The 19984-nt window shown below is 49.6% G+C and overlaps 2 protein-coding genes across 2 annotated transcripts; both read right to left on the bottom strand.

Annotated features, from left to right (window-relative positions):
- Positions 1 to 7069: 7069 nt before the first annotated feature.
- Positions 7070 to 8693, bottom strand: LOC112882612 (aspartic proteinase nepenthesin-1-like). The gene has a single exon (XM_025947702.1). The coding sequence runs from the start codon at positions 8691 to 8693 to the stop codon at positions 7359 to 7361; it is 1335 nt and encodes a 444-aa protein (XP_025803487.1). The 3' UTR covers positions 7070 to 7358.
- A 2106-nt stretch (positions 8694 to 10799) lies between these two features.
- On the bottom strand, positions 10800 to 13730 carry LOC112882354 (lysM domain-containing GPI-anchored protein LYP4-like). The gene is made up of 5 exons (XM_025947386.1): positions 12896 to 13730; positions 11809 to 11926; positions 11527 to 11691; positions 11382 to 11413; positions 10800 to 11261 (listed from the first exon to the last, which is right to left on the bottom strand). Exons 1-5 carry the CDS (start codon positions 13554 to 13556, stop codon positions 11023 to 11025), a joined length of 1215 nt encoding a protein of 404 aa, XP_025803171.1. The 5' UTR covers positions 13557 to 13730; the 3' UTR covers positions 10800 to 11022.
- Positions 13731 to 19984: the final 6254 nt, after the last annotated feature.

The following is a 19984-nucleotide window of genomic DNA, read 5'->3' as shown; positions in this document are numbered from 1 at the left end:
AGCGGGATCAGCTGAACGTTTCCGACGGAGGGCGGAGCACCAGAGTGTATGATTATGGCCCAGGGTCATTTTTCTTTTTTGGCGCGCATCTGCACAATATGGACGTTCGGTGTTGGCTTTGTTAGTTTGATCTCGACCCCAGATCGGTCCAACGACCGATCCGGAGTCCGTTACGCGCCCCGATCGGGGGCGCACAGCCAAGTCAATGGCGTGTGGGCCCCCGTCGCGCAGCGCCAAAATAAATAGGAGGTGGGGGCCGGGGCACGCGACACGAGGTTCGCCGCCGTGCCTGTAGCCCACCTAAAACCCTAGCCGATCCGATCTAAGAGGGCGCTGAAGCGACGGGAAGCGCCGTCGCCTCTGCTCGACTTCACCGCCGGCCCTTCCACCCTCGTCTTTGACTACGGCTCAGATTCTTCATTGCCATGGCAAGCAATGGCGATGCCGGCTCATCAACCGAGGGTACGGCGCCTTTTTCCTTCTCTCTCTCTCTCTGTTTCCCTCCAAGTTAGACAAAAATGCTATCTTATTTGGCTAATCACCGAGCTAACTGGCGCTTAGTCGATCCCTAAGATTAACAATGGTATCAGTAAGCCTAACTAAGTGTAGTTAGGCTCGGGTAAGAAAGACACAGCAATTAGAAGGAGGGGATTTCAAATCAACTTGAGATAGATTGCAAGGCAAGAACAGACAGATCGATTCAAGCCCTTCGGGGTGAAAGCACCTAAGCACCCCGTGCAAAACCTAACCCTAACCCTAACCCTAACACTAGCCCTAATCGAGCAAGAAAGGAGGCTTACCTCGCCACCGGGAGCTCCCTGCTCCACGGGATAGCACCGCCGAGGCCCAGGAGCTCCGGTGCACCACCGTCGTCGATGGGCCGTGACATCACGAGCGTGCCGTCGCTCGCGGATCCCCACCGTGCCTTGCGCGCGAGCTAGCTAGCCACCTCGGGCCCACTCGACGGCGGCGCGCTCACGTACAGGCGAGCGCGCTCGCCGGCGAGGAGGCCCGCGGCGGCGCCATCGCCTCGGTTCCCGTCGCGAGGAGGAGGCAGGAGAGACCGAAGGGGGAGAGAAGAGAGTGAGCTAGGGTTTCTGGGCGAGGCGCTCGCATGCGGGTTTTGACCCACCGGGATCAACGCGCGACCGTCGATCGCGATCGGACGGTCGCGGTCGATCCGCGGGCGTGCGGGCTGCTTTTGGCCCAGGCGGGGCGCGGCTTTCCCGGCCCAGGCCCAGGTTGAGGCCTGGTGCGCGGGTCAGCGCCCCGCGCGCGCGCTGGCCGCGTTGGGCTGGGCTGTTTTGGGCCGGTTTGGGCTAGATACACAGAAAGTTATGTTAAATGTTTTTTTCAGAAACATTTCTTTGGACATTTCATGTATGGTTCCATCTCTATTTTATTTTACCAACTTGATAAAGTATATACAGAGAAAGTAAGCCTGAATGTTCTGAATGCAAGTTTATTTTATTTTCCGCTGCAAATTTAACTAAGTACTATCCTTTAATTATTTTAGAACCAACGAGATATTATAATTAAAGGAGTCAGTGTTAGGTTTTTTCTTCCGTTATAATATTGTTATTTTCTGACCAACGTTGATAATAGCATTATTATAATTCTTTTAAGTAAGTTTCCATGCATTTGCTCTAATTCTGCCCAACGGTGTTTTAGAACTAATGCAGCTAGATATTTGTATGTTTTAATATTGACCAACGTTGAATTACGATATGCAATCATTATTCTATAAAGCAGTTCTCACCTTTCTTGATTTAAATTTCAGGATCTAACGCAATGACTTTCATTAATGCTATACCGCCGTTGGATGGTTCCAACTACGGGATATGGGCACAGAAGCTAGAAGTGGCTCTCGAACTGTCAGATATCGACTTAGCCATCACCTCACCGTTTCCCGTTGGTCCCGAGAAACTGGTGAGGGAACCGGAGGAGACCTCTACTGCTTGGCAAGCCCGTCAGAGAGAACATGCAAATGTTCAAATGAAGTACGATCTTGAGAGAGCAAAATGGAACTCTTCCAACAGGAAGTGCTTGATGGTCATCAAGAGTTCCATTATAGATAGTATCAGGGGAGCAATCCCAGATTGCGCCACCGCAGTTGAGTACTTGAAGAAAGTTGAGAGTCAATTTGTTGGCACTTCAAAAGCTTATGCACAAACTTTGATTCAGAGGTTAGTAAATGACAAGTACACTGGCGGTCGTGTGAGAGAGCACATACTGAAGATGAGCAACATGGTATCCAAGCTCAAACCTATGGACATGGAGCTTCCTCATGCTTTCGTTGTCCATTTGGTTCTGGCTTCTCTGCCAAAAGAGTTTGAGACTTTTGTTGTTAACTACAACATCAGCCCAGAGACATGGGATCTAGAGAAGCTCATCGCGATGTGTGTGCAAGAAGAGGAAAGACTTAAAGCCTCGCATGGTGACACGCTCAACTATGTTAGGCACAACAAAAGAAATAACTCTTCTGACAAATACACGAGACCACAAGGGAAACCGCAGTTCAAACCAGGTTCCACTTCTTCTTCTTCTTCGACTCACCCAGGCAAGGGTGCAAAGAAAGATCAACCACACATTGAAAAAGATCAATGCATGTGGTGTCACAAGACAGGACACTACGAGAAAGATTGCCCAGATTTTCTAAGGCATTTAATTAAGAAAGGTGAGGATGTTATCACATTTATAGATGAGACCCTGTACGTAAGTTATTCTAAATCTACTTGGTGGATTGACTCAGGTGCAACTGTTCATGTTGCTAATTCCTTGCAGGGTATAAGTACAAGGACGATGCTACAAAGAGGGGATAGATGGCTGAAAGTCGCCAATGGAGTTAGATCCGACGTTGAAGCAGTTTGTCAACTCACGTTAGAATTAGAGAACGGCTTTAGACTCCAGTTGCATAATGTTCTTTATGTACCCTCTTTGTCTAGACACTTAATTTCAGTATCATGTTTGGCAGATGATGGTTATGATTGTAATTTTGGCAAAGAGCAATGTGAGATTATATTTAAAAGACAGTGTGTTGGTCTTGCCATCCGACAAGACAAACTTTATATGTTGCCTATGCATGAGACTGTGAATTCTGTTAGCAATACTACGAGTATTGAACGCACGATTAACGACGCAAGTAATAAGCGCAAACGATGTGACAACGAAAATTCAGCGAAATTATGGCACTATCGTTTAGGCCATATTTCGAGGGGGAGAATTGAGAGATTAATTAAAGAAAATATTCTCCATCCGTTAGATTTTTCAAATGAAGAATATTGCGTCGATTGTGTTAAAGAAAAGTATGTTAAGAAAATAAAGAAAGGAGCCAAACGCAGTTTAGGGATTTTGGAGATAGTGCACACAGATGTCTGTGGTCCATTTCCCATAAAGTCTGTAGACGGTTATAATTCGTTCATAACGTTTACAGATGATTATTCACGTTATGGCTATATTTATCCAATTAAAAAAAGATCAGAAGCGTTAGATAAATTCAAGATTTTTAAGGCTGAAGTAGAAAATCAGGAAAATCTTAAGATAAAAATAGTAAGATCTGACCGTGGAGGTGAGTACTACGGTCGACATACCCCGTATGGCCAAATTCCTGGACCTTTTGCAAGGTTCTTACAGGAAAATGGAATAGTAGCTCAGTACTCTACACCGGGTGAGCCTCAGCAAAATGGAGTCGCTGAAAGACGTAACCGTACCTTAATGGATATGGTGAGAAGTATGCTAAGCTACTCCACGTTACCGATTAATTTATGGATGGAGGCGTTAAAAACCGCTATTCACATCCTTAATCGCGTACCGAGTAAGTCGGTGCCTAAAACACCGTATGAGTTATGGACAGAGAGAAAACCCACACTAAATTATTTACATGTGTGGGGCTGTCCAGCTGAGGCGAAAGTGTTTAATCCAAGTATTGGAAAGTTAGACCCTAAGACAGTAAGTTGCCATTTTATTGGCTATCCAGAAAAGTCGAAGGGTTATCGTTTCTACTGTCCTAATGGATATACAAAGTTCGTAGAAACAAGACACGCTGTCTTTTTGGAGGATCAGATGGTGAGGGGGAGCACGGTAGCCCGAAAGATTGACCTTGAGGAGAAACGGGTTTTTGTACCTACTCCGATAATCCAAGATCCATTTTTCATGTTGCCTCTTGCTGCTTCACCCACGGTGCCAGCACCTGTTGTTAGTTCTCCAGCAGCGGCGACGAGTCAGAATCAGAAACCTGTCCTTCAGGATCCGACAGAACCGGTAGCCGCACATGAGGGGGAGCAACAGCAGCCCCAAGTAGAAGAAGTGCCGATAGCCGAGGCACCGAGAAGGTCTCAAAGAACAAGAAAGCCCGCTATTTCGAGCGATTACGAAATCTATAATAGCGAGGAAATTCAGATGGAGGGTGACCCCACTTCATTTGAAGAAGCCATGAGAAGCGTTCATTCATCTGAATGGTTGGAAGCCATGAAATATGAAATGAAATCGATGAGTACCAACGATGTTTGGGATCTAGAAGAAATTTCTAAAGGAGCCAAAACAGTAGGCTGTAAATGGATCTACAGGACAAAATGTGACTTCAAAAGGAATACAGAAAGATATAAAGCGCGACTTGTGGCGAAAGGTTTCACGCAAAGAGAAGGGATAGATTATAATGAGACATTTTCTCCTGTTTTATGCAAGGACTCCTTCAGAATTATAATGGCGTTAGTGGCGCATTATAATTTAGAGTTACATCAGATGAATGTAAAGATGGCGTTCCTAAACGGGGACCTTTATGAGAATGTTTACATGGCACAGCCAAAGAGTTTTGTCGTGGAAGGAAAAGAAAAGATGGGATGTCGTCTAAAGAAATCCATTTATGGATTAAAGCAAGCCTCCAGACAGTGGTATTTGAAATTCGATGAAACCGTAGGAACGTTTGGTTTCAAAGAAAATGAGAAGAACAACTGCATTTACATAAAATTTAAGAATGGAAAATTTGTTTTCCTTATTCTGTATGTGGATGATATTCTGCTTGCTAGCAGTGACATTGATCTGCTATTAGAGATAAAGAAATTCTTGTCCTCAAAGTTCGATATGAAAGATTTAGGTGAAGCCTCATTCGTTTTAGGAATTGAGATTCACCGAGAAAGAAACAAGGGGGTTTTAGGATTATCGCAAAAAGCATACCTAGAAAAGGTACTAAAGAAGTACGGTATGCATGTGAGTAAGCCAACACCTGCCCCTATAGTCAAGGGCGATAGTTATGGGAAATTTCAGTGTCCCAGAAATCAGTATGAAATCGATCAGATGAAAGTGGTACCATATGCTTCAGCTGTCGGAAGCCTACAGTATGCTCAAGTATGTACGCGTCCTGACTTAGTATTTGTCACCGGGATACTTGACAGATTTCAGAGTAATCCAGGGATAGAACACTGGAAAATGGTTAAGAAAGCCTTGCGTTACGTGCAAGGAACGAAAGACCTCAAGCTAACATACAGGAGATCTGAATCTCCAGTGATAGAGGGTTATTCAGACTCTGACTTTGCGGGAGATAAGGATGACAGAAAATCCACGTCAGGCTATGTGTTTACTCTCGCAGGTGGAGCTATATCGTGAAAAAGCTCCAAACAGACAGTCACTGCATCGTCTACGATGTATGCTGAATTTATAGCTTGTTACGAGGCATCGGGGCAGGTTAAATGGCTAAAGAAATTCATACCCGGATTAAGAGTGGTTGACAGCATAGAAAAACCACTAAAGATGTACTGCGACAATGAGCCTGCAGTATTTTACGCTCACAACAACAAGTCAAGTGGAGCTACCAAACATATTGACATAAAGTTTTATGTTGTTAAAGAGCAAATCCAGGATCATACAATTAGTCTTGAGTATTTGAGCACAAAGAAAATGTTAGCGGATCCGCTCACAAAAGGCTTACCACCCAATATGTTCAGAGAACACTTAGCCGGCATGGGTTTACGGGAAAGCCTATGATTCCTGGACAGTAAGGGCCCAAAAGTAGGGTTCTGTTTCAAACGGAAAAGTATGTTGTGGCTGTTAATCCAACAGTAATAACTGTTGAGACGAGGCATGCTCAATGTACTAATCTGAATGAAATCGGACGTAAGAAGTGAGTAAGTTGGTAGAGATCAAAGGGGAGAATGTTAGTTTGATCTCAACCCCGGATCGGTCCAACGACCGATCCGGAGTTCGTTACGCGCCCCGATCGGGGGCGCACAGCCAAGTCAATGGCGTGTGGGCCCCCGTTGCGCAGCACCAAAATAAATAGGAGGTGGGGGCCGGGGCACGCGACACGAGGTTCGCCGCCGTGCCTGTAGCCCACCTAAAACCTTAGCCGATCCGATCTAAGGGGGCGCTGAAGCGACGGGAAGCGCCGCCGCCTCTGCTCGACTTCACCGCCGGCCCTTCCACCCTCGTCTTCGACTACGGCTCGGATTCTTCATCGCCATGGCAAGCAATGGCGATGCCGGCTCATCAACCGGGGGTACGGCGCCTTTTTCCTTCTCTCTCTCTCTCTGTTTCCCTCCAAGTTAGACAAAAATACTATCTTATTTGGCTAATCACCGAGCTAACTGGCGCTTAGTCGATCCCTAAGATTAACAGGCTTCTCATGGGCTCTCTTGCGGACTGTTAGAACTTTTCAAGGAGGACGTTTTGGAAAGTTTTAGACGAAAAATTCAAAATAAGTTCTCATAAAAGGTCCTTCAAATAAGCTTTAAATCTTTTTAAGTAAATTTTATTACGTGGGTCCAGCGCAGGTTAAATAAGGGATGTGAGCTGGACAGCTGGTCGTGCACCCGCACAACCAGGATTCTACATGTTACTTTGATGTAAATATATTTTTTTCCGAAATTAACTCTAAAAATATTAAGAATCTAGCTTGATTCCAAAAGCTATATTATTTCTGCACGTGGAAGTCAGTTCTCATATGTGAATGTTTTGGTGCAAATTTGATTTCACGAAGTGTACGAGATGACTTATTTTCAGGCAGCGTCTCCCTAATTCTACCTCACAGACACAGATGCAGCAACGTTAGAGCTAATATAAAAGCTGCTAAAAGGACTTTAGATGATCCAACCACCCAGCTTATAAAACGCTATAAGCTGGGATCCCAGGTTATTGCAGCTTATAATAAGCTAACAGGATCAAAATGGGGTCTAGCACACATCTAAAAACAGAGAGGAAGAGTTGCTTATTAATCCTCAGATGTTGTTGAGAAGAATCTCCACTGAACAGATCACCGACCTACAGTCAGAATCCCTGCCGAGCAACATACCAAACCTAAGGCGCATCTATGCATAAATAGAAATGGGAACGAAATAGAAGTGCACGAAAACCAGAGTTACGGCTAGCTAGATTAGATTGCACGGCGCCGGGACGAAGGACAGGAGGCTGTTCTCGAGGTCGTAGAGCACGTGGAAGTTCTGGTGCTGGAAGTTGCCGATGATGGAGCCGTCGTCGGACGTCGCCATGGCGAGGCACAGGCCCCCTGAGATGGGTTCCACCAGCATGTAGTTCTGCAGCGGGAGCTCCATGTCCGCCCCGTCGAAGTGGAGCACCAGCTGCGGCAGCGTCAGGGACTGGCGCGGCGGCGGCGGCCACTTGAAGCACGTGTCCAGCACCGACGTGTCCGACACGTTCAGCAGGGGCAGCTTGATCTGCGACACGAACGCCGCGCGGAGGGCGCCGTACGCCGGCTCCGCTAGGTACGTGATCGTCGTGCCGGAGTCGATGATGGTCCCGCCCGTGCCGTCCGTGTCGTTGATGGCGAACACCGCCGGGTCGATGGGCAGCAGCTCGCCGCCGACGCTGATGCCGGTCATGTTGAGAAAGTACATCGTCGGGAGCGCTGGGTTGACGACGAAGGGCGTGGACTGCACCGGCCCGGTGGTGCTCGCGTTGGTGCTGTTGAGCGTGGCGTAGGCGCCGAAGTAGAGCCGGCTGGGCACCTTGGACAGGAAGGAGGTGAGGCAGTAGGAGAACCTGGGGGAGCCGAGCTGGCTCACCAGCGACAGCGACCCCCGGCCGAAGCCGACCATGCCGGAGCCGTTGGCGAGCGAGCCGGCGTTGAGGTTGCCGCACCCGAATGAGATGCTCGGCACGGTGACACGCGAGGTGTTGGTGCCGAACGTGAACGTCTCGTTGGCGAGGACGCCGGCGGTGCTGGCGCTGTCGCCGTAGAAGTACTGGTAGACGCACACGTTCTGGAAGCAGAAGGGATAGTAGAGGGCGTTGCAGGCTGGGGACGAGCAGCCGATCGCCCTGTACGTGGGCGACTGCGCCGGGTCGAAGTAGGGCGTGGGCTGGTCCACGCACAGCAGGCACGGCGCGCACTGCGTCCAGATGAGGTCGCTGCCGGTGTCGAGGATCGCCGAGTAGTACCGCGGCGGCGTGCCGATGCCCATGTCCATCAGGTACTCGCCGTCGCTGGCGCGCACCAGGATGCGCGCCGCGGTGACCGCGTCCCCCGGCGCCAGCGCCGCCAGCGACTGCAGCGTGGCGGCGCGGGCCCGGCTGCGGGCCACGGCCCGGGCCAGCAGCTCCGCCTTGGTGTACTCGGCGTCCGCGTCGACGTGCCGCAGCGTGGCCTCGAAGCCGAACCGGCCGCGGGGGAGCGCCGCGGCGCCGGCCGCGGAAAGCAGCAGCAGCGGGAGCAAGACGACCAAGATTGCTGCGAGCCGTGGCATTTCGGAGTCGAGTGGTAGCGAGCGCGGCACGCCACTGGCTAGCTGGCTATACCTATACCATGAAAGGGATGCTGTGAGCAAGAAGGCTTCCATGATCCGCGTATAAATACGGCGGCCATGCAAGTGTGCATCATTCTCGCTCGACACTGATCCTTAGGACACGAGGCCTTGCTTCTGCCTGGTGGAAGGGGAGTGAACGAAGCTGGCGCAGGGGCGTTTGACCATTGAGAGCTAGCAGGGAATTTGGGCATGAAACCGAGAGGGGGAACTCGCAATGATGCGTCCATGTAAAATAATAATCTCTGGCTCTGCGTTCCTTAACATCGACGCTAGCGAGCGTAGGAGGCTTAGAGATCTGCGTTCGAGTGCCCATTTCACCTATATAATGATTTTAGTTTATGTTATGTCCAGTAACCCAGGATAGGAGTCACACACGTATAGTCATACAACTTCACCATGCAGTTGAACTATCTCGTCATGAACTACGGATAGCACAAGTCTCCATGGAATACTACTACTCCTAAGACGAAAGAATGCGCGTCTCTGCGTCCACATTAGAGGTTCCCCGATGGTATGTCAGAGAATTCCCGTTCTTTGATCAAATTGCTGGCACGATGTAGATCGAAATCGGGCAGAATTTTACATGCAGCCTCATGAGCCTCTGCCTGTCGCCCTGAGATGAGTTCCACAGGGCAGGCGCTGAGACGCACGAGCTAGAGTGAAGCTAGCGGCCCGAGACAAAGCCCTGAATCTACAAAGCACGGGGCCAATGGCAGCGGCTCGCAACGGACGCGCAGCAGGCTAGCGGGGTGCGTGTCTGCCATGTGCACCGGGGCGAACGAGACGGGCGTTGCCTCCGGGATCGGCTCCCGCCGTGGGAGTCAGCAGCCGGGCGGGGGCGCACGCGAAAGGCTGCAGCAGAACTGCGAATCGATCGAGTTCGTTTCCCGATCCCCGCGCCGAGGAGGATCTTGTTTACTCCGCGCTGGGCCTCTCGGGCGGCGGAGCCCCAGGAGTGATGGGCACGGCACCTCGCAAGTGGTTTTGGGCTTTGGGGCCGTGGGCGCGCATGGCGCTGGCACCGCGCGCGGCGGCGCACGGCCGGAGACATTCGTGCCGCCGATGCGTGGGACGGTTTCAGTGAAGACCCGAGTGTGCAGACAAAGTCATGCTCCCGTGTCCGGATCCGAAGTGTGTAGACCAAGTTTACTCGTTTCCGCGTGTGCCGAGATCGGCTAGGTTTCGAGCCCGTGGCCTGCTGCCTAGTGCAAGATACGTGTTCGGATTGAGACACATTCCCGCGTGCATATCACCAGGGGTAACTCCTCATTTCCGTACAGCTTTCAAATTTTCGTGTCAACTGAGGTTGGTTGTGCTAGGGTGATTTTAGCAATCTTAAAATCCCGGTTCAAGAAAAAAGAAATTAAAATCCGATATTTATAGTCTGTTGTATCTATGACATGTGGATCTTAACACTTAACGGATGTCATTTGTCATTTACTCGGCCGAAGGCGAATAAGAGTCTTTCTCGGTCTCCAAGGGTTGTTCTTCTAAAGGGACAATGAGTCGGAGGAGGGAAAAATATTCATATCCAAACATGAAAGTTTTAAGCCAAATCCACTAACGAGCTCTCCTAGAAAGTATCCTTAATTGGAAGGAATTACAAGATAAAGAAGAACAATTTTTTTCGATAAGACCAACAGTGGTAGGCAAGACGGCGATGGTGGCTACCATGAGAGCAGGACTTTGAGGTAGCAGAAGCAATAGCCGTGAAAGGTAGAGGACTCACCAGTTGAGCGGTGTCAAGGCAGGAGCATTCCATCAATTGCCTAGTTTCAATGGATTAGTGCACCGGTGACGGCAGGAAGCCGCCGGAGATAAGGAAGGTGGGAGTGTTCAATGGGTGGTGAGGGGCTAGTTTAACAAAATCTATCAATAATTTCGAACTGAAAGTTGGGTAATCGGCCATCGTCAGGACATCGCAAGGCCAGGAATCTCTGGACGGGGAAGATAAAAGTGTAGATGCTCATCTGCTTGAAGTGATGAAGCTACAGAAATTTAGTGTAGTGGTGTACTCTGGACTGACAAATTGGCTTACAATATCGCTTCAGGTAACAGAGAACAACAATACAATCGTGCTAGACAAATATGCTAGCGTGAGCTCATCATTTTACAGGAATGACCAATCCAATGAGAACCAACAAAATCTGGCCCAATCGCAGAGCCCGGGAAAAAAGAGTAGCCGACTGGCGACTGCTCCTGTACAAGAATGCCCTTTCGGACTCGCTCTGCTGCTCGACATGATTCTCACAGGTTCATCGCCGCCCAGCTACCACAGCAAGTTGGCGGCGGCGAGGGAGAGAGCGAACAGTGCAAGAACATCCCCGGCGCGCCGGTCTGCTGGGGCAGGACTCCTAGAACTCACCGGCGGGCTGCTCGTCGGCGCCATGCCAGCCATCTGCGGGCCGATGCCTCCTTCAGATGGCATCGGCGTCGGCGACGGGCCGAGGTACGTCTCGAAGAACGACGTCGTCGGTGGCGGCATCAGCGGAGGGAACTGGTGCGGGCCTGCACGAAACGACACAATGTTTCAGGACACGGTAAGCAGTTGCATGTGTCGTTGTTAACCTGCAAGTGCAAGAGGTGAGTGTTAACGAGTAACGACAGTGGCAATGCAAGAGGAATGACCTGGGCACTGAGGTTTCAGTGACGTGGTTAGCCTACAAGATGCAAAGAAAGATCGTTGGTCAAAAACAAAATAACTTCTTCTCGAATCATGTGGAGGTGGAGCACACAGGAACATGAGGTGAATTTTGGTCGGTTCAATGCTTACGTGGTGAGGATCGTCCCGTTCACATATCCGCCGTAGCTGCAGGAGGTGACGCTGCAGCCGGCGCTGGTCATCTGGAGCGTGAAGTTGCCGAGCATCATGCTGCTGTTGCTGCACTGCATGCTGGAGCACGTCGAGTCCGCCAGCGGCGCCGGCACACAGAACAGGCTGCAACGATGGCGCGCGGGCGTCAGAAAACATACGAGACAACCGGCCGGTAGAGCTGGGGCTGGCGAAAGATTAAAAAGATCCAGAGGAGATGGGGGAGGCGAGATCGGCGCCTACTCCAGGTTGCCCGGACCGCAGCTGCACTGGACGCAGCGGTTGGCGGTGATCGCGTAGGTCCCGTTCGCCACGGACAGGCCGGCGTCCGACGTGTACGCCGGGAATGACGACGCGCACGCTGAAACAGCAGACGGAGAAGAATTGAAGGGTGTCATATAAAAGATGGCTTATTCCTGCTTGCATCCCTATTCAAAATGATGCAAAACTTAGGATATGTTGATGGATTAATGATGAATCCATGATGAGAACATGGTACAGAGCCCTACTGGTCAGGGATCAATCATGGATGCTACTACTGTTCTGTTAGTCCGTGACCTTACAGAACGTCAGGGGATAATGAAGGCTTGAGAATGGTTGGGGTCAGAAAACGCCATTGGAGAGTTTTACTTTTTCCAGCTGACACTGAAAACAGGAAAAGGGCAAAGATGGCAGGAACGACAGATGAACAGAACGTCCAGGGCAACGCTGTGCTGCGACCTTTATGCAGAAACAAAATTTCCAGCTGAAGTGCTCATCTGTCGGCCGTCCTCTGTTAACAACTGACAGCCGACGCGCGCGCACATGGACCGCACTCTGTTGCTGCCGCGCTGGACAACAATTTCAGTGTCCAGAACAGAGCACCAACTAGTGCACTCGTGCTGCATGCCTCGCCCCTTTCTTGTCCCCTTTTTCATGTCTGAATTGAAACATGGACGGGCCCTTGTAAAAGCCGGGAGGCCCCCTGTCCAAATATACAAACTGGACAGCCAACGTGGTTCTTTCTGACATACTGCAGAAATGTTACACAATCAAGCAACATTTCAAGAGTAAAAACCTGCGATAATCGTGTGAATTCTGCTTGACGCTTCAGGTGAGTGATCAGCCAGCAGTACTGGTTGTACTGCTACCTGAGCAACTTTTTACCAACCAAATTTGTCGGCAAGCATAGGATCTCGTCCAACTAACCGACCACGCACGCGAGTGACCGTGAACGGCGCATCTCAGGCTGAGCGACGGTCCACACCAGCTACGCCAAAAACCAGATCCAAGAAAACGTGCCGGTTGTTCAGTTTCAATCAAAGGGACGAATGCTAGCAGGCTCACTCACCGGGCAGCGGCACGACGATGATGTCCCCGGCGGCGACGTCGGCGGCGGCCATGTCGTTGACGCTCATGAGGTCGTTCCCCGTGGTCCGGAACCTCCGCGCGATGGCCGGCACGGTGTCGCCCTCGGCCACCACGTAGGTCAGGTACACCGCGGGCACGCCGCTGTCGACGCCGCCGAAGCAGGCGCAGTGGAGCGGCACGAACAGCGTTGTCCCGGCGTCGAGCGCGGCGCCCTCGGGCATGCCGTTGGAGTCGCGGATCCAGTCGGCGGTGGTGAGCCCGCCGTAGACGGACCCCGCCACGGACGCCAGCGTGTCCCCGGCCCGGGCCACGTAGCGCACGGAGGTGGCCTTGCGGATGCCGTCGGAGCAGGCGCAGGGGACGGGCACGCGGAGGGGCAGGCCGGCGGGGAGGATGCGGTTGGCGGGGTCCGGCACCGCGAAGTCGATGGCATTGGCGGCCAGGATGGCGAGCGGGTCGGCGGCGAAGAGCGCCGCGACCTCGGCCAGCTTCAGGTCCGCGTAGAGCGTGTAGGAGAGGAGCGCCGGGCACGCGGTGGACGAGGCGCAGGACTCCAGCGTCGACTTGGACAGAGCACTCGGCACGGCGGCGAGGAAGAGGAGGAGGAGGTGGTGGAGCCAGGACGACGGTGGTGGCCGCATGACGGCTGTCGGGCAGGCTGGGGTCGTGGGCGCGGTCGCTTGAGTCGGCGAGCGGAGACCGGTCACTGGCACCGCCGCTGGCTGCGCCTTCCGATCGGTGATTCGCCGGGCGCCGCCTGGCGAGAGCTGGAGCGAGAGACTGGGAGAGTGGCGTGGTGGAGTCTGGGGCGTGGGAGTGCGTGCGGGCTTTGGATCTTGGCCCGGGTTTGGTGTGTTCGCGCAGGATCCTCTGCGACTGCGGCCGCCAGTCTGGTGTACCGCGTCTGGATTTGGACCATGTCGAGTATTGTACGGAATACAGGGTACCAAGGACGACTCCAGCAAAGTAAAAGGCAGCCATAGGACGCCATAGGAAACATTGGTTTTGGGTTAGTCGAAAATCTAGACAGCTGGGTTTAGGATCATCGACCCACTGGCTTTGCTGAAATGGCGAGAAATTCCAGTTTATTTACACAAACAACAATACTAAGATTTTTCTTTCATCTGAAAAAACATATTCTTTTCAGAATTTTGCATGTGTTCAAACTTCAAACGAATCCCTATTCAGAGGCATGTTCCGGTGATCGGAAGGTGCTGGTAGTACTTGATGATACCTTTTCTTTTGAGTTTTCCTAACGGTTGATCTGAGATAAATTAATTAAAGGAGTTGAAAAATAGCTAAAGAGTATTTCAGTCACCATCTATTTTCGGCTGATCCTTATCGCGATGGCGAGCTTGCCTGGAAATGCCGAGGGCCTCGCGCTTGCCTTTGCCGCTCTGCGAATCGCACATGCTCATCCCGCCGCAGACTTGCCGCCTGAACCGACGGGTGGACAAGCAGAGGTTCGGTGGCGCAAGGAAGAGAGCTTCTTCAAATCTCATCGATTTTCGCCAAGCGCGGTCCGTTCGTGCTGTTTCTGGACTCCATTCCTCCTCCAGCAGAACCGAACACGTAACAAGGCTGCAACTCACGACACGCTACCAAGAAGACACGACAGAGATGACACAGATGCACGAGCACGACCACGCCATCGTACCTGGCCACGTTGCAGGGTGCGGAGCCAGTACAGATGCTTGGGTACTCCTAGGGATACCCAACTATTTTGCCAAAAAAAAATAACTGTACATCACATTTATACATGTATACATATGACAGTGGGCCAAAATTTCGATTTCTTTCGCTGTAGCTCAGTCTAATTCGCGACGCTGTGTAGGAGTACCATCGATTACGGGAACTCGACAACGAGTGTGCGTGCGCTTCCTTGCCTCACCGTCCCGGGCTCTCACAAGGACACCTCCCTACCCGCCAGGTCCTCCCTCGCCTTGCAGCAGCTGCTCCAGTGTGGCCGTCCGCCACCTTCTTGCGTGCGACAATGACGGTTTCCATGGCGACGCGGCTGCGGACGGCGTCCGGGATTAGATGCCGATGAGGGGAGCTGGGAGGACGATGTTATTACGTGGGCAGGCGGGCTGTACGAGCTGTTGCGGGGTACCCGCGTAAGCCCGCTTCGGTGAAATGGGCTTGGATGCGAGATTACATGGGCTAGTGCGGGTCCGCGGGGTGGCCCGTGCCGCTTGCAACCCGATGGTCGATCGAGTTTGCACGGCATCTTTCTTGTTCGGTTGCCCTTTTTCCACGTTTAGGCGTTGATTATGAAACGACAGGGTTTGCAGGAGATCTTGAGTAGCAGAAGTCACAGCCTCACAGGCAGCAGCGCCAGTACACATAGGCGTCCTTGCGATACGGGATTCTCTAAAAAAAAATCATGGAAGCTTTTGGAAATGTGAGGACCCAGCAGGTTGCGAAGTCCTCCTTTTTGAGAGAGGATCGGTGGGTTCAAACTGGAAAGCACCGGCCATTTAAGCATGTACTGCATGCGGTCCACGGCCCACAGACGAGTGATGACAATGTCGCGCTGTACATTATATGGGCGCTCCGAGCGGGAACCGGCACGGTGGCCCAGTCTTGCTCTTGCAAATGGGCCAAAATCTGCACGACGACAGCCAGCCCCTTCGCAATTGGAAATTGGAATCGATCATGACCTGGGTGAAATAAATGAGTTTAGAATCATGAACTCAACCGCACATTTTCTTTCCATCTCCTGAAATCTTAAACAGTCCTTTTCGCGGCACTTTTTTCTCTCTAAAGGACGGTGACAGAATTGCCAAGATATTTCAGGAGTAAAAAGCAGTAAAAACAAGAGGTTCTGACAATTTTTCTCCTATCGATTTCTAAACACAAATTCAGGTTTTATGCCATTACATATAGTACCATAGCATGGCCTTTTTCAGATCTGAGGTCAAGGGATCAGAAAATATTGCCTAAAATGTATTCATCGATGAATTGAACTACATTTGTTGCTCTTCTATTTAACATTTCATTGTTTTTCATCTTTATAACGGGTAAAGACGGACAATTGGTCTAGTAGACATACATACTGCAATGAAAATTCGATTTGTTTCATGTCGGTGTTTGGCAAAACAACGGACCTTCTTGCTGAAACTTAAGTAAAACAAAATGTCTGTTTTTTTTAAACAGAAAAATAATTGTCTGTTGTCTACAATTTACCTCACCCTAGCAACAAGCACAGGGCGGGATGAAAACTGTTTGTTGTTCGAGCTATCTGTAGTAGGCAAGTCTACGTAGACATGTAGCAATAGCCAATCAAACGGCCGGGGAGCTGCCGGCTTCATAGGCACATGGATCATGGCTCCACCTAGCTGCTACCTCACGTACTCGCCGTTGACTCGTTGAGGAGGGATCGAGCTCCAAGCGAAGCTCCATGGAGGATGGAACTGCGTGCACAGATGCTCCAAGCGAAGCTCCACCTTGCAATCAGTGTGCAGTCGCTTTTCGTGTCCCCCGGACGGGTACGGCTCGGGCTCGATCTCGAGAGCAAGTTTAGTTTTGGAATGCAGGCCATCATTGTGCGTGGCAAAGAGATGGACAGGGAGTGAGGACTGAGGAGTAATGTGTTGACGTAGCGGTTGAATCGTCTTGGTGTTCTTCCATTTTTCAAAAGTGCCTTTAAGTGCATCTCTTACCTAGCCATCATGATTCCATCTCGATCCGTTCATAGAAATTGTACTTGCCAATAATTGGAGAGCTTAGCTTCCGGGTCTGGCAGCAAACTTTATCACGGCATTTCCATGCACATAGTCAAGAATTATTCATTACAGCTAGCACAATAGACAAAAAATGTCCAAATTTAATATTATGGATCCATATTGCCCTTGTTTTTTTTCTTTATTCACAGAGTCAAGACGAGCTGAGATGTATATATTGTGGAGATATGGACAAGAGTATGCATCTGGATGCATGAGCAGAGGTCAATGGCGACCAAATGTTCGCAAAATTAAAAGAAAAATAAAAAAAGTCCATTTTACTCCCCTCACCAATCCACTTAACTCCTTGAGCAAAATTTAAGTTTAATTTACTCTCCCGAACAATTCAATCGGTCTAATCTACCCCTATTGATATTTCTCTTTTTTATTTCTTCGCGTACAAATTGAATTTTAAGTTCAAATTTTGTGAGTGGATAGACAACATGCTGCCTTATGTTAAAAATATATATTAAAAAATTTTCATGATTATTTTCATAAGTTAGGAAGATTTAATACAAAACTAATCGTAGAGATAAAATTCTGTATAAAAAAGTAATCATGAAAAATATTTTTCTAGCATAGGGCATCACATTATAAGTCATCTTGCAAAATTTGAAGTTAAAATTCCACTTGTACACAGAGAAATAAAAAAGAGAAATCTCAATAGGGGTTAATTGGACCGATTTTGGAATCATTCCAGGGAGTGAACTGAGTCTAAATTTTGCTCAGGGGGTTAAGCGGACAAAGTGGATTGGTGAGAGAAGTAAAATAGACCTTTTTCCAAAGAAAAAGGACTTGTTAGGAGTAAAATGGACCTTTTGCATTCTTATTTTTTCTCCAAAACTTTCAGTTCTATCGTCAAAATTCTTAGGGCTTTACCATCCGTACCAGCATTACACCATATATATATCTATCTCTTGCAGTAATTTTCATCGTCCAGGAAGGACCGACATATACATCACTGCACCGTCCGTTCAATAAATCAGCAGTACACATATAGAACATCAATGCCAAAGCCCGTCATGTGCTCGCCAGTGTCATGAAATGTCCTACGTCAGTACCATGCTCCGAGCCAACGCACACATCAGTTTTACTACAGGTAATCGAGTTTACTACCAAGAACGTGCAGATCAAAACTTGCTTCATATATATATGCACGGATGCAGTACAAACTTTAGTTCTGCGGTCCGTATTTTTATGTATGAATGTTCACCATGCGTGAGATGCATGCAAATTTGAAAATTTTAGGGTCCGTGTGGCTGCAGACAGATGCACGGTCGCATTGGCGATTTGGCATGGACCTTTCACACACGACGACCACGTGATCGAAGTAATGCATGAGAATGAGGCTGGCTATTTCTCTGTCTCGGCAGATGTGCTATTATATTAAATGCATCACTCCGCTATTCAGATCTCCGTCCTCATTCTAGAGCGTCATTGTGTGCCAATATGTACTCCCCTCGTTCCAAAATGTAGGTCGTTTTGGCAAATTTAGGTGCATAGATTTTGCAATGCATCTAGATATACATTAGGTCTAGATTCATAGTAAAAAATTATACATCTAAATTTGCTAAAACGATTTACAATTTGGAACGGAGAGAGTAACCGGTAACCGTATCACTATATATGCGCTTCTACATTATCATTCGCCCAAAAGACATGCATGCCTGATTGATGTGCTCTTCCAAGAAGAAAATATAATTCCACTAGTAGAACGTATTCAAATGCATGCGCGTTTTGTGCAAAGTGCAGAGCAATTCGATCGAGCGCTAATATAAAGTGCATGCATGTTTGCGCAGGAAATGTTCAATGGTTTTGGTTCCAGCAGCGAAAAATTCACAAATTAGGTAGCTGGCGTGTGTGTGTGTATGTTCTCATGCATTTTCATTTGAAGCCGGCCTAGTGATGTCTTAATTTGTTATGTTCCTACATAAGCACGCATGCATCCGTCCTTTTCAACCAATGGATTGTTATGTGTCCCTGGGTAGCCGGGTAAGTTACATTATGTGTACGCTACAGATGAGAGTGGAAAACTTGTGCAAATCTAAACTCTTGCTGTTTCTCTAGGTGTAATAAGATGGAAAGAAAAGCTAAAACAGATGGCTTACCTACTCCAGGAGTCCAGAGGCAAATTGCTTGAACAACTGATCTGTCTGATCAGAGTGAAAGCCAAGTGGTGTATGCAGATGCTGGTTAAAGGGATTGAAGCCTGGTCCGAGATCACCAATAGATGGATACACCCATGCATGCATATACACTGCATGTTAGGCGAAATGGGTTTGCCTGCTTGTGGTGGTGACCTTGAACCAGACAACAACCCCCTTAACCTAACCTTCAACCTGGGTATACACGCTGTGCTCCAGGAGCACACAAGACTAGCTGAACTGGCCATGGATGGAGCTTTTTATCTAATGGAGGAGGGACGAGAGAAGGGAGGAACGAAGGAACTGCAAGAGATAGGCGCAAGGGCTGGGGTTCTTGAAGGGAAGAAGCATGCAGGAAGCTACCCGGACACCGCCTTCAAGAAGCCGCGGTGTCCTGGGTTGGATGGGCACTGAATTGCCATTTATTGGGAGGCGCTTGCCACTGGGCAGGAGCCGCAGTGATGGACGATGCAGGCACAGGCTTTATTGCGCGCTTGGGCTGCAGCCCGCGGCGTGCGACAACTGACAACCGAGAAGAGACCGTGCGAGAGTGTACGCGTGATTGCCGGAACCTCTTCCATGTGAAAGTTTTCAGCCGCAGTAATACACGAGCAGCATTATTCACATTTACTTCTTGTGGTGCCAGGAATGTACAAGGTACATACACTCAAGTTTAAAACTCTATATACATGTACAGAAAATTTTAGATCTAGGGTAGTGTACAGGAAACAATCTGGGCGCATGAACCTCTCGCTAATCTTGTTCTTTACTGTTTAGCTAGCCTGCTGACTGCTGTGAAACCAGACTTCTTCGCCGGTCGCCGCAGTCAGAAAAACAGCCCAATTCAGCGTCTGGGAAAACATGGACTCATCTGAAAGCCAGCTTGTAAAATGCCGAGAATCAACACAAAGTGAACTTCAAAATTCGTACCATGAAACAACAATAGAGTGAGGGAGCAGGCCAACTTGGGCGGGCTGTAAACTCGCATCCTGTGGCCTGTCAAATGGGGCCCAGTCAACAGGGATGTCAAAGATGCTCAGCTGTGATGCCCTGCTCGTCTCTGCCCTAAGGTTGGGAGCAATTATGGGGTCATGATGCCACCGTGATTGAGTGACTGGTGAAGGGAGAGAGACGAGCAGCTGGAAAAGCCGGGTTCTCGCCCCGGGGGGGGGGGGGGGGGGGGGGTGTGGAGGCGGTGAT

Source organism: Panicum hallii, chromosome 2, assembly GCF_002211085.1.
Source record: "Panicum hallii strain FIL2 chromosome 2, PHallii_v3.1, whole genome shotgun sequence".
NCBI classification, from domain to species: domain Eukaryota; kingdom Viridiplantae; phylum Streptophyta; class Magnoliopsida; order Poales; family Poaceae; genus Panicum; species Panicum hallii.
This window is presented reverse-complemented; position numbering and strand designations above follow the sequence as displayed.